Source organism: Lathamus discolor, chromosome 3 (genome assembly GCF_037157495.1).
Source record: "Lathamus discolor isolate bLatDis1 chromosome 3, bLatDis1.hap1, whole genome shotgun sequence".
Classification (NCBI taxonomy): Eukaryota; Metazoa; Chordata; class Aves; order Psittaciformes; family Psittacidae; genus Lathamus; species Lathamus discolor.
Genome location: NC_088886.1, coordinates 20,305,246 through 20,318,263, shown reverse-complemented (window position 1 = coordinate 20,318,263; position 13,018 = coordinate 20,305,246). Strand labels below are relative to the sequence as shown.

General features: G+C 40.0%; 1 protein-coding gene across 4 annotated transcripts in view; it reads left to right on the top strand.

Annotated features, from left to right (window-relative positions):
- The window catches only part of MTA1 (metastasis associated 1), an 81,074-nt gene that overhangs the window by 42,113 nt on the left and 25,943 nt on the right, over positions 1–13,018 (top strand). For all 4 annotated transcript variants that reach the window (XM_065673906.1, XM_065673907.1, XM_065673908.1 and 1 more), the window contains exons 11-12: positions 5,747–5,805; positions 12,269–12,384. In XM_065673906.1, the coding sequence (XP_065529978.1) occupies positions 5,747–5,805; positions 12,269–12,384 (175 nt within the window). The remainder of the gene's footprint in view (positions 1–5,746; positions 5,806–12,268; positions 12,385–13,018) is intronic.

Genomic DNA, 13,018 nt, shown 5'->3' with positions numbered 1-13,018 from the left:
TCTGTTTCTCAGAGTTACACAACATAATAATGAAGTTCTTTGTCATCAGTCCAGCGCAGAGCCACAAAGATGATTAAGGGAGTGGAACATCTCCCTTATGAGGAGAGGCTGAGGGAGCTGGGTCTCTTTAGCTTGGAGGAGACTGAGGGGTGACCTCATCAATGTTTACAAATATGTAAAGGGTGGGTGTCAGGATGATGGAGCTAGGCTTTTTTCAGTGATATCCAGTGGTAGGACAAGGGGCAATGGGTGTAAACTGGAGCATAGGAAGTTCCACGTTAACATCAGGAAGAACTTCTTTACTGTAAGAGTGACAGAGCACTGGAACAGGTTGCCCAGGGGGGTTGTGGAGTCTCCTACACTGGAGATATTCAAGGCCCGCCTGGACAAGTTCCTGTGTGATGTACTGTAGGTTACCCTGCTCTTGCAGGGGGGTTGGACTAGATGATCTTTTGAGGTCCCTTCCAACCCTTGGGATTCTGTGATTCTGTGATCAGCCAATTGCCTCCTTTGGTGGAAAACAGCTGGGAATTGCTTACATCCTTCTCTATTTCCTTTGATATTTTCTTAGACTGAGTAAGCATTATCATAATCCTAAATTTCTTGCCATTGAGGAAGCTAAATTTTTAGTTTACTTCAACAGAAGACCCTTTTTTGGAATTGAACAATAAGGTATACGTATCTTGGTATACTTAAGATCAAAAGGCTTAATACAGCACTTCCTTGTCTTGTGAGTAAAACACTGTGATTGAGCAGTTTGGAGCATGAACTTGGATCTCTTATTTAGTAATTTTTATTTGGCTTCAGCTATACCACGTTTTTGAAGGTAACCCAATGTAATTGGGAGTTCAGTCATATCAAGAGATATACTGACCCTCCAAGAACAGAACTGCTCTTTCAGAGTCGATGTGATGTTTGGATATGCCTATGTTTTCATCCAAAGTAAAAGTTCAGTTCTTACATAGCTGTGAATTCCAGGGTGATTTTTGATTTCCTTCCCCTCCTTGCCCCCCACCCCAATCCTTAAATTCTTCTGTTTTCATGTTATGAGGGGAAGTTTTGAAAGCTTTAAAACATAACTCTTTATAACTGTTGAGATGCAGTTGAGGAGAGCGTGAGACATGGCAGTTAGCAGTGGCAGATGACTGAATTAGTCATACGCTTTTAGGGAATTGAAGGCTTTATTTTACTTTTTTAAGTTTTATTTGCGCTTGAGGTCCGTATAACTTGAGGGTAAAGATCAAATATCAATCTCTGCTGTGCTATTTTTTTATTGGAAAAGTCAAGGAATAAACAATCAGTTTTAAGGTACGTATAGTGTTGAGAAGATACTAGAGAAAGTGGAAGTGCCCTTATATTTGGCTACATGAAGTAGGGAGTTTAAATAAAGGAGGGAGCTCTGGGTAAATCTTGTTGAGGGTAGAAAACATCTTTATTAAGGGAAGCAAGCTCCCTTTGTACCTAGCCAAGAGCCGAGAATGACATCTTAATGTACTAGCCTTCATAAAGTTCTGTGTGCTAGCAAAGTAGAAACAGCATCAAAGAAATGGTTTTCCGCATACGTAGTGCATTTTATCCCCAGACACCTCCTACACTAACATTGGAACTATGGCAGTTTTGGCAAGCAAGAGACAGAGACCATAGGTACCACACATCAGTACCCAGATGTGTTACTGGAGCACAGGCAGCTGGAAACACTTCTTTCAAATGCTCATGGACTGGCTAACTTTTCTGTCCCATCTCCCCTGCCCCACAGCAGCACTTGTATGTTCAGAGTTTTGGAAAAGAATAAACTGTGTGAAAGTTCTCCTCTAAATCCAGAAAATTAAATTAGTCTTCCCTGTCATAAAGGCTTGTTTAAGAATGTTTGAGGTGTCCCTGTGCTATTTACCAACCCAACTCTTGTGTTGTAGACCTTGAAACATCCCTTGTGTTTCTGGGTTTCTTCTGTTATTTCCTCTTTATAAATAATCAGTCTTTCTAAAATGACCACAAACAAGCTTAGTGGGTAGAATGAAAGATATCAAATCTAGGGAGAGGATATATAAAGGACAGATGTTTGTACTAACTTAAATGTACAGTGCTTAGTATTTTAAACCCTTAGTCCCTGTGGGATAGACAAGTTGGTAATATCTCCCTTCTATATAGATGGGGAAAATATGATGAGATAAATAAGAGGGTATACTTAAGATATATAAATAACTCAGAGACAAAAGATTTCATTTAAGCCAAACTACTAGGGAAAAGTTGCAAATGTTCAGGGCTTTTTTGTGGATAAGGACATTCAGCACTGCATCAGACAACATTAAGAATTTATAGTGTAAATATGCTTCAAGCACAAATCAATTAATAACTGGCCAAGAACCTAGCAAAGCACTTTCTCTGCGAAGGGATTATTCTGCAATTGTGCAGGACTACATTTCAGGCACCTTTATTTTGTACCTTCTGGTATCAGTCACTGTCAGAAAATAGGAAACTCATCATATCTGGTCTATTGATTGCCCACAGCATTAGGTACTTAGTGCAGAACCTCTTCTTATCCAGTCCATTGTGGTACCTTCTAAAAACCTTAAATTTTCCTGGTATCCTAGTTTGTAATAAAGGCATATGCTGTATGTCATGCTCTGTGCTGATCCCCAGGCAGCTGTAGGAGAGGAGGGTATTGCTAGGTCCAGGTGACTTATGGCACTTGTTAGCTCAGGCTTTGTGCTATGATCTTCAATCACAAAGATCTGTGGTGTGAAGTTAACATTCATCACCAGTTTACTAAAATGTTGCTCAATGCCCTAAATTAAGCATGTCTCCAAGGCAAATGACTTTACATTGTGGATAGTAGAATATTTCAGCTGCTGGTAATACTTTGTGATTGCATGAAGCTTTTGCATTCATAGATTTCCAAAACTGCCATGACATAATGAGTCTAGATAGTCCTCTTGGGAGCTTTTGTCAAGCAAACGGCAGCTTCCCCCACTGCCCAGTCTAGAAATCTAGTGGAAAATAACCCAAGCAGTTTTATACCAGTGGAAGTTCCCTGAATTTCCTGCTTAGGTCTCAAGGAAGTAGAGTCGTTATACAAGTTTCATCAAGCAGTATTTTAAGCTGTTTGTCGGTATCTGATGTTTATCAGTATCAGATATATTATGCTGGGCTGCATAAAAAGGAGTGTGACTAGCAGGTTGTAAGAGGTGATCCTGCCCCTCTACTTTGCTCTTGTGAGACCCCACTTGGCATACTGTGTGCGGTTCTGGTGTCCTCAAAATAAGGACATGGAGCTGTTGGAATAAGTCCAGAGGAGGGCCACGAGGATGATCAGGGGACTGGAGCACCTCCTGTATGAAGACAGGCTGAGAAAGTTGGAGCTGTTCAGCCTGGAGAAGAGAAACTGTGTGGAGACCTCCCAGCAGCCTTCCAGCGTCTGAAGGGGGACTACAAGGATGCTGGAGAGAGACTCTTCATCAGGGACTGCAGTGACAGGATAAGGGCTAATGAATTCAAACTTAAAACAGGAAAAGTTCAGGTTAGATATAAGGAAGAAGTTCTTTACTGTGAGGGGGGTGAGGCTCTGGCACAGGTTGCCCAAATAAGTGATAAATGCTCCATCCCTGGCAGTGTTCAAGGCCAGGCTGGACAGAGCCTTGGGCTACATGGTCTAGGGTGGGGTGTCCCGGCCCATGGCAGAGGGTTGGAACTAGATGATCTTAAGGTCCTTTCCAAGCCTAACTGTTCTATGATTCTATGTTGGACTTCCTTGTAATTCCTGGGGAGATAATGAGCTCTGTGACTGTTCATCAGTTGATGTAACTGCCGTGGTAATCTGTGCCTGGGGAGAGACTACCTGTTTTCCAGTTCAGGCTGTGGGTGGAACAGCCACCAGGTCTTGAGCCAAAAGGCATCTGAGCATGCATTTTGTTGAAGGGTGACTTTTTTTTGGGTGGTGCCTCTCTGCAAAGTTGAGGAGGAGGAATGCTGATGCTCTTTGGAAAGCCACTGTCATAGCACTTTTTGAGGCCCATCATTGGATGCTTTGGATTCTCACATAAAGACTTTGGTAGGGTGGTTTGAAAATGTTTGAAGTTGGGTTTTTTATTCAAAGGGAGAACTTTTTTAGTTTCATCACCAGTTTCCAGCAAAACCTGTATTATTGATTCTTGCAAGTCTATAGGATTCATCAGGATCTGGAAAACGCCTACACCAGCAGAAACAAGTCAGCTTTTGAATGCAGCACCGTGAAGGTGTACCCGTAGTATCAAGATAGCTCTCAGAAGTTCTGCTTTCTCAGCCCTTGTTCTCTTCTCTGAAAACTTCATTCTTTGATTTCCAAGATAGGTTGACTTTTATTTGCAGAAGGAAAGAGGGGAATTCTTAACGAGTCTAGGGAGCTTTGGTGAGAAACTGTCTGACTGTCAAATGGAAAATCCTTGCTTAAGCCTGGCCTTCTGATCAGAGCAAGCTTTATGCTTATGGGAAACATTTTTTTCTTCTGTGCGTTCATTGTGACCCTGTAAAAATGTTTGTCCGTTCCTCAGTGACACATTGTTCAGTTTTACTGCATTTTTTGGATGCTTACTGTTGCTATGAAGATATGAAATTCAGCTTTCAGTTATTTTTCTACACTATAACTTGAGGCTGCTGCATAGGAAATGCTAAGTTAACCTGTTTGTCTAGGGTATTGCTATGCTGCTGGTTTGTCTGGAAAACGTTGTGGATTTATGCAGACCAGTGTTACCAGCGTGGATGTTGAAGAGCATGGCTTGAGCAGGAGGTCAGACTGGAGGCCTCCAGAGATTTACCCTAAATGAATTTAGGTTACGTAATAAAGGGAAAACTTGAGAATGTCTCTCTTTCTAAATGGTATGAAGGTCTGAGTTATAAAAGAGACTCTTGCCAGTTAGTAAAGCTTATGCTAGTTGCACACCTCTGACATGTTCTTGTGGACTCTCAACAAGTTCACAGCTGTAGCGAAATGAAAGAAAGGAGCAGAGCTATTCCGGGGGAATTTTCTCCGTACATCCCATTGAAAAGATCCTCTGATCAATTGGTACAGAAATGTGGGCAGAAGTTAATGGATGGTTTTACTGAAGTAGGGCCACATAAAGAGACAAATGGTGTGTACTGTGTCCCCATGCTCTGGAACTCTACTTCTTATATGCATTCATAACACATCTGTGTTAATGTTCCTTGATGTCCTGGCGGTGGTGGTTTTCATTAGGGGCCTTATAAACTTTTAAAGAAAATCTCCTGAGTCACTTGGTCTTCAGAAGTGAGGACTGTCAACAAAAGAGTCTTCCTTGAAATGGTTCAGCTGTTGAGTAGATGTGATGGAGAGGGTACATTAAGGTACCTATTATTGTCCAGTTGGTGAATGTTGTCATGGAGAACAGGCGCAGACTGATATGTCAGATCTTCCTCTGCAGGTAAAAAAAAGAAAAGCGGCAATTGTGGCAGGAACAATGCATGAATGTGCATTGAAATGAACAGGAATTAAAAGTTTGTCCATATAAGCAGTAGATTGTCATCTCTTTGACTTTTTGAAAAGCTGTGTACAGAGTCATCTGATGCTCAGTCGTTTTCAGAGGACGCTTTCCTGTTGGAAAAGGGTTTTGCGGTAGCTGCTTAGTGAAGGGAGAACTTCATTGTACCTTAATAAGTGCTGAAGTTTTACCTGGGAATTAAATAATATATCTATAAAAATATTGCTTATTTCATTTTTAGTTTAACTTTCTTTGTTCTTATTTTCTTTTTAAAGAAACGATTGAAAGCAGCAGAAGCAGAAAGCAAACTAAAACAAGTGTATATACCCAACTAGTAAGTATCTTTTTGTCTTGTTTTGGTTTCTATTTCATTGTAGAGGGTTTGGTGTAGCAGTTTCGATGGCCTGCCAGTATTATATATTTGAGAGACATAGTTCTATGATGTTTTTCAACTATTAAATTAGGTTACCAATATAATGAACTTTATGCTGATGCTTGAATTCCTTTTTATTTTTATCTGAGTTAATGCTAACCACCCTGATGCTAATAAAGAACTAGCTGCCCTGTGGAAGAAAACATGATAGCTTTGGTAATTCAGAGCTGGCTAGAACAAAGCAGCATTCCTCCCAGTATGCTTATGCTGCTGCTTATGTGTATGTAAAAGGTAAAGCTGTTCCCAAGTGCTGACCTTACTCTGTGTTCCAGAAGTGAATTTCCTTAATGGACAGCAGAGGACTTTCCCTCTGGGGCTTTCCTGGTTAGGATGGTGTGCTGTCATGTTGCTCATTTTCTTCATCCTGTATAATGTTCCCATCCTGAAGCAATCATTACATGTCTTCTGATTTTTATTTTATACCAACTGGGAGTTGGGGACTTGCTAGCAGGTCAGCATGGTTGTGAATAAAACGTAGGTAATTAACTGCTTGATAATACCTCTGTTTTTCTTCATTTTTGTCATCAGTGGATCACCAATATGTGGTTGTTTCTTAACATAATATATATATAAATTGTATGTAGAAATATATTAAAAATAATACATACTGGTATATAAATACTTATTAAGGTGTTCCCTCTATTGCATTTCTTCTGCATAATCCAGTCAGAATTTAAAATCTCCTCTGTCCTTTTTCTTTTTAGCTTTCACTCCAGATACGTTCCCATGTGTATTATCCCCAATAACTCCTTCACTCTTTAATACAGTCTCCTTTCAAATATTTCTAAACTTCTACCATGTGTTCTACCATGTGTTCCATTACTTAAGAGAAAACTAAGTTTCACATATTTAGCTTGCAAGACCATCCCTTATTTCTTGTGAAAATCAAGGATCCCTGATTTCCTTTTTGCTTTGAAATACGTCAGTGTCTCTCAAGTGAATTTGCTAAAAATTAGATGTAATATTCAGAGTGAAGCCAAATAGATTTCTTGTCATGCAGTTTTTCAACACTATTGCTGTTGTGCATGGTGTTACTCTGCAGGGGGACACTGGACATCAAATTAAACATGAATTCACAATGTGATAAGCTTGTAAAGCAAAAGCCAATATAATTGAGACTGCAGTTGCAAAAGGATATTGCAGATGAGAGAGGCTGGTAGTCTTGGCTTTTGCTTTTGGATTATAATGTATGTAGGCAGGGCTCTGTATTTGAAAGGTTATGATGCTTATTTGATAATGGCTGTCTGGGATGGTATCCCTCAACACTGTTTCTCAGGAAGATAGTTCTGGTTGCTATCTGGAGAATATAATCAAATCAGCAATTTACCTCTACTTCAGGAAGACTTCTGTCTCTGCCTGTGTGGTTGCTATTTTTGTCTCTGGCCTTGATTTCCAGTTGTGGTTGATTTTGTGAGTGTTATACCTTAACTAACTTGTTGTTTAATTGATAAAATGATGTCAAATTTCCTTCCTCTTTCAATATCCATGCCTGTGTCTCTGGCTGTGTTCTACAGATAGGACACTTTGTTCTTGTGATGTTAACAGGAAAATTAGGGGGAGAAGAGGGAAGCAGGATAAGAAAAACAATAGACGCAGTCTTCAAAACTTATTTCTCATGTCACATACATTTTATACAGTTAAAAAGTAACAGGTCAAACTGAGGCTTTCAGGTTGGTGTTTTCCAGCTTGAGGCTATGGCCCAAATTTTCAGTGTGGGTAACTGAAGCATGCATAGTCCTTCCAAGAACAACCCTGGTTTTGAGACAGACATCTGTAGCTGATGTGATTGAATAGCGTTTGGATGTGTGGCTTTGTAATGCATTCCTTAGATTGAAAGCACTGTTTTATGACTTCTGATGAAAGGAGAAGGCATAAAATCAGATGCATTCTGGTTTTAGGAAACACTGGGGGGGGGGGGGGCAGGGAGAAGAATAAGTTATTTTCTGTAGCAATTTCCCTGTCAGTGGGAGAGGTGTTAAATAAAGCAGCAGCAGAAGCCCAAATGCACAGATTTCATGTTCTCACATGCTTCATCCTGCCATTCATTAGCATGAATGTGCAACTCAGAGACCTTTCTTGTTGCAGGTGAAGTCTCCATCTCTTTGTCCTTCTGTGTACCCAAACATAATCCTCAAGCTCTTGTGGAAGTCATATTCTCATTTCACTAATCTTATGGGCATCATATGTACTAGTTACTTACTTCTTTTTGGTGATGGTCTAGTTGCAAAGCTGTTGCTTTTTGGGATTATGGCATCTGTAAATCGTGACAGCAGAGACATACAGTTTTGTGTGGCTTTTCTCTCTTTTGCTTTGGTCTCAGTGATCCCAGAAGAAATAAGAACAGAAAGGGAAGCATGAAGTGCTCCATGCAATCCCCAATCTCCAAAATGTATTGATGTACATTTAGAATTTGCATTATTTACATCTGTAAATGTAAATTAATACGTTCTACTACGGAATTTTATCTGAGAATCTCAAAGCACTTTGACAAGCTGCAAACGCTGCCTTGCAAACGTTTGTAAAGTAGAGAAATTAATAGTCTCCCTGTTTCCTTATTCACTTAAAAAAAGAGGCAGGGTAGGGAGAATAAGTCAAAGCTTTGGGTGACTACAAAGGGCCATTGCTTAACAAGCTGAAGGTAATTCCCTTATCTGGTTCTTGGTTGTCCTCTGCCTGAGGAGCCAGACTTTTCCTTCCCTGTTTAATTGTGCAGAGGTGCATGGCAGCACAGGTGTGACAGTGTTCTTTCTTTTGTAGCTGTGCTATTTAAAATGGTGATGGTCAACATTTTGTTGGAGAAGGCTTCTGATTTTCAAAAAGTAGCAGTTGTAGGCCTGTTTTTAGAAGTGGATTATTTACAGTAGCCTGGAGAGTTGTGAAGAGAATTTGCCTTTTTTGTCTGGACAAGGAATTCAGACACTTACTTTAGATGTCTAGGGGTACATGGCATAAATATTCCTCGCAGAGGATTTAAAGTTGTACTTATTTTTTATGCTTTATTTCTTAATTGTTCTGTTGCACCTAGCACCACTGTGGTTTTGTCAGTAACAGGATGGTGTAGAGTTTATAGTTCTTTTTAACAACTAAAATTTTATCACTCTGCTGTGCATTACATGCTAGTCAGTCATATAGTGAAGGGATTTCGGTGTTCTGTGTGGTTTAGGATTATCTTCAGTTTGGGTTTTTTGGGGCAGGGGCTTCAGTCCATGATGGCTGGCTTCCAGTGCCTTCTTTCTGCATGTGCTTTATTTATCACCGTAATCTCTTAGATTGAGACTGATCTCCTGCAGAATACAGCCCAGAAATTTGTACTTGGTGATCCCTGTTCTAGCATAACTGACTGCTCCATTGCAATTGAAGCCCATTTAAGAGACTTCCATTCTTGATGTAAGAACTGGAAATGATAGCTTACCACGCCATCAGTATTTTTCCTACCTTATTTGCATCTTTCACTTCAGCTTCATTAATTGTGTAATGATTCATCCAGTTATTAATCTAATTCTCTTGTTAATAGCTGTAGCAGGCTTTGGTGATATCAAATAAGTTTAATTAACATATCATCAACAATTAAGAGCTTCTTTTCTTCCCATATGTTGAAAGCATTAGCTCCCTGAATTTTATTGTTATTGCCCCTGTGAAACTTGACCTTAGCTTTGGAGCAGGACACTTCTGGTGCTTGTTGCAGCTACGTTAATTGTAGTGTTCCAAAAATCCTAAAGTGAAGTTACTGCCACAAATACAGCATGTATCTCATGCTGATCAGCATGATTTAGTGATCAGCTTTCACCTGTCCATCCCTTTCTCTTGTGCTTGAAATACAAATTTGATAAGGGTTGTAGAAAGCACAATGGAGTCAGGCCATCACCTTCCTTTCTGCACAATATCTTAGTACTTTGGATGTTCATGCCAACGCGTGCAGTCGTGTTCTCAACTTACTGTTTACATCCCTTCCTGTCATGCTGCTCAAAAATCCAAAACATTTGTTGTGCTTTACGGATGGATTTCAGACTCCTTTACTGTCTTTTTGGGAGGATAAATCCATGTATAGATGGAAAAGTATGCCTCATGTTCAGCTGTAAGACCTTTATTTTATTTGCTTCAGTCATTTGCTTTATGAGCAACACTGCTTGTAACAGTGTGCATATGTGAGGACTGTTTGTTTTGCAGCATCTTGGTAATGTTTGCACATGGAGCTTGCTAGTGAATCACTGGCAAAAGTTCTTCTGCAGCAGGTTACTATAGTGACATCCCGGAGTCACTATAATGCTGGGAAGCATGAATGTGTACCCTCTTTCAACTTTCCCTTTGTTAAACACGTCTGCAGATCTCCTGCTGTCTGTGGTGTCAGAACTTTGTGCCGTTCTGATAAACACCCCAAAACCCTTTAATCTTTGTATGAGCCAGACAAATTAATAAGCAAAAGGAAATGAAAACCTCGTCAGGCTTGTTAATCTAAAGGCCTTCCCCTCCCTCTCTTCTCTGCTTCTATGGGCTGTGTATGGACTGCTGAGTGTACTGAAGGAACAAACTACAGTGTTTCTGTGCTGCTTAGCCTCCTCAGCTTTCTGTTCTGCAGGAAGGCCCTGAACTTTACAGCAGGGAGCATCATCAGGACAGTGTCACAAGTTTTTCCTGGACTGGGAAAATTCTCTCTTACCTCCATATGTGGTTCTTTTAGGACATACACCGCAGAATGTATTTTATCTCTGTAGAAATGGCGCTTAACTGAGCTCTCTATCTCAGTCCCTGATCAGATATTTTCAGATGAGAAGTATGACCTTCTGGCTTTCAGGGCAGTGTATGCTTTCCAGAGGCATTTGGGTTTGTTCTGGAGCTGGGAGGGACAGTTGTTTTTGGAATTCAGTTACTTGGAACTCATTTGCTTTCAGGGGTCATTGCTGTGAACATGAAACCTAATATTGATGCCCCATTAGAAAGACATTACTTTGGCCATATTCTCACAATGCTGTTTTTGCAGCTCTAACCAGGGTGTATTAACCAAGTTAAGTATTCTCAGTCACTGAAATCACTGTGACTCGTGTGTCAGTGTGCAACTGATGTGTAGGAAAATGTGGTTTCAGAAAGCCATTTTAAGATACTTCTGCTTGAATAAGCGGATTCTAAATCATGGGTTTATTAGTTGGAATTAAAAGGAATATGTCCACTTCCTTTGGTCTTCAGGTAAGAGAATATGAGGAGGAAATGCAATCGACACTACCATTTCCACTTGTGTTCAGAAGTTGTCACCAAAGGCTGTCTATATTTTGTTGTTTCTATAAATTGAGCTCCTAACAGCAACTGGGAGTCCTTGCATGTTTTATAAGCTCCTTGTTTATTCTCGTCCGAAACTTCTCATGTGGCTTCTCCCATCTTACTCCCTTCTCTAGAAGTCCTGTCCCTGCAATACCAATTCTCTATCATTCTTGTTCCCTCAGTTGCCAAAGTTTTTTTGAATGCCTCATTTTCCCTCTTGGATACCTCTTCCCCTGCAGAGATTTTGTACCATTCCATGCTGCTCTCTATGCCAAGGTTTTGTTTGCCCTTCCATTATCTGCTCCTGCCAGTAGCTTTTTTTGTTTTCTCCTGAGTCAACATTTTTAAGAGAGTTATAGTGATGAGCTGAGGTGATTCAGGTGTTGTAATATTGGAATGTATTGGTGACAGCCATTAATGCATTTCTGCATTTCTTGCTGTGTGGATGTTAAGCTTTCAGACTTTTTCTATTTAGTAGAAATGTAAATGTTTTCTATTAAAAGCACAGACCATAGCTTAAGACTTGTCAGAAGGCTCATATTCATGAAAATCTGTGTATATGTTAGGTCCAGAGATTTTGTTCAGTGGGTTGGGTGTCCTTGTGCAAACTGTGGCTACAAGATGCAAACCTTTGCAGTAAGACAATGTGGAAATATTTGTGACTGCATCTAGGGTTATATTTCCCCCAGTAAGGCAAGGGTTGCTCTTTCTCTGCTGCATCCCCCCAGCCTTCTTTTTGGAGATTTAAATAAAATGTCCCTCATGTTGAGGACTGAGAGAGATCTGGAGGTGAGATCATTCTGTTACCTAGAGTAGAATGTCTGGAATAGTAAGATACCTACATGGCCTCACTGGTTTATTGTTTTTAAATGGTTTTGGACTCTTGAAAGTGACATCTAACTATCATTATAGTTAGTTTTGTTATTGGTGTTATATAAATGTTGTCAGAGACAGTGTGTTCACAGAAGTGAGATTGCTGGTAAGCACAGCTTGTTCTGGAAGCCACATGATGAATGAAATCTGAATTTTCAAATATTTTGGGCCATACTTTTGAAAGTCAAATAGGAAATTGCATGCCTCGATTAACGTTTGTCCTTCTTTTTGCTTTAAGTAACAAGCCAAACCCCAACCAGATCAATGTAAATAATGTCAAACCGGGAGTGGTGAATGGTACTGGAGTACAGGCGCAGAACACGGGAGCAGGACGGGCTTGTGAAAGCTGTTACAGTAAGTGATGTGCCGGCATGGCAGTTGTTCATAGAGAGAGTGTGTGCTGTGCTGCAAACAGTAAAGTGAAAGTTGTGTTGTGTGGAGGGTGGGAGAGAAGGCTTTGGAAGGGTTGCAGTACAGAATTTGACATTGCAGCATTTAAGCAGAGGTTTTGTTTGAGTTATTGGTGTTACATTTGTAGATAGAATTATGAAGTACTAAAGGGGGAGTTAGTAAATGTTCTACATAATTGCATACAGCTGTTGAGCAAAGACTTGAATCACCAAGGTGTGAATTTGTCTTATTTTTTAGTAGATTTCAAAATATATATCATTATAATAATATAAAAATCACTGTATTTGGTCTACTGCCTGATATTAATACACTGAGTTCTAATGATTGTGCTCATTTCTGGGGAGCCTTTAGATATGCTGGAATGTAGGACTATATGAGAAGTCAAGTCACAGATTCCATATATTCTTTAGTCATAGAATTAATGTATGGGGAGTTCCTGAAGACAATTTCCCTCTCTCCCATGCGCTGCAGAAATTGTTGTCTACCACTCTTGCAAAATGAGAGCTTTCAGTTTCATTGGCAGGAAAATTCCCCATCCTATTAGTTGTTTTTTCTGTTCATGTTTCAAAAGGAGTTT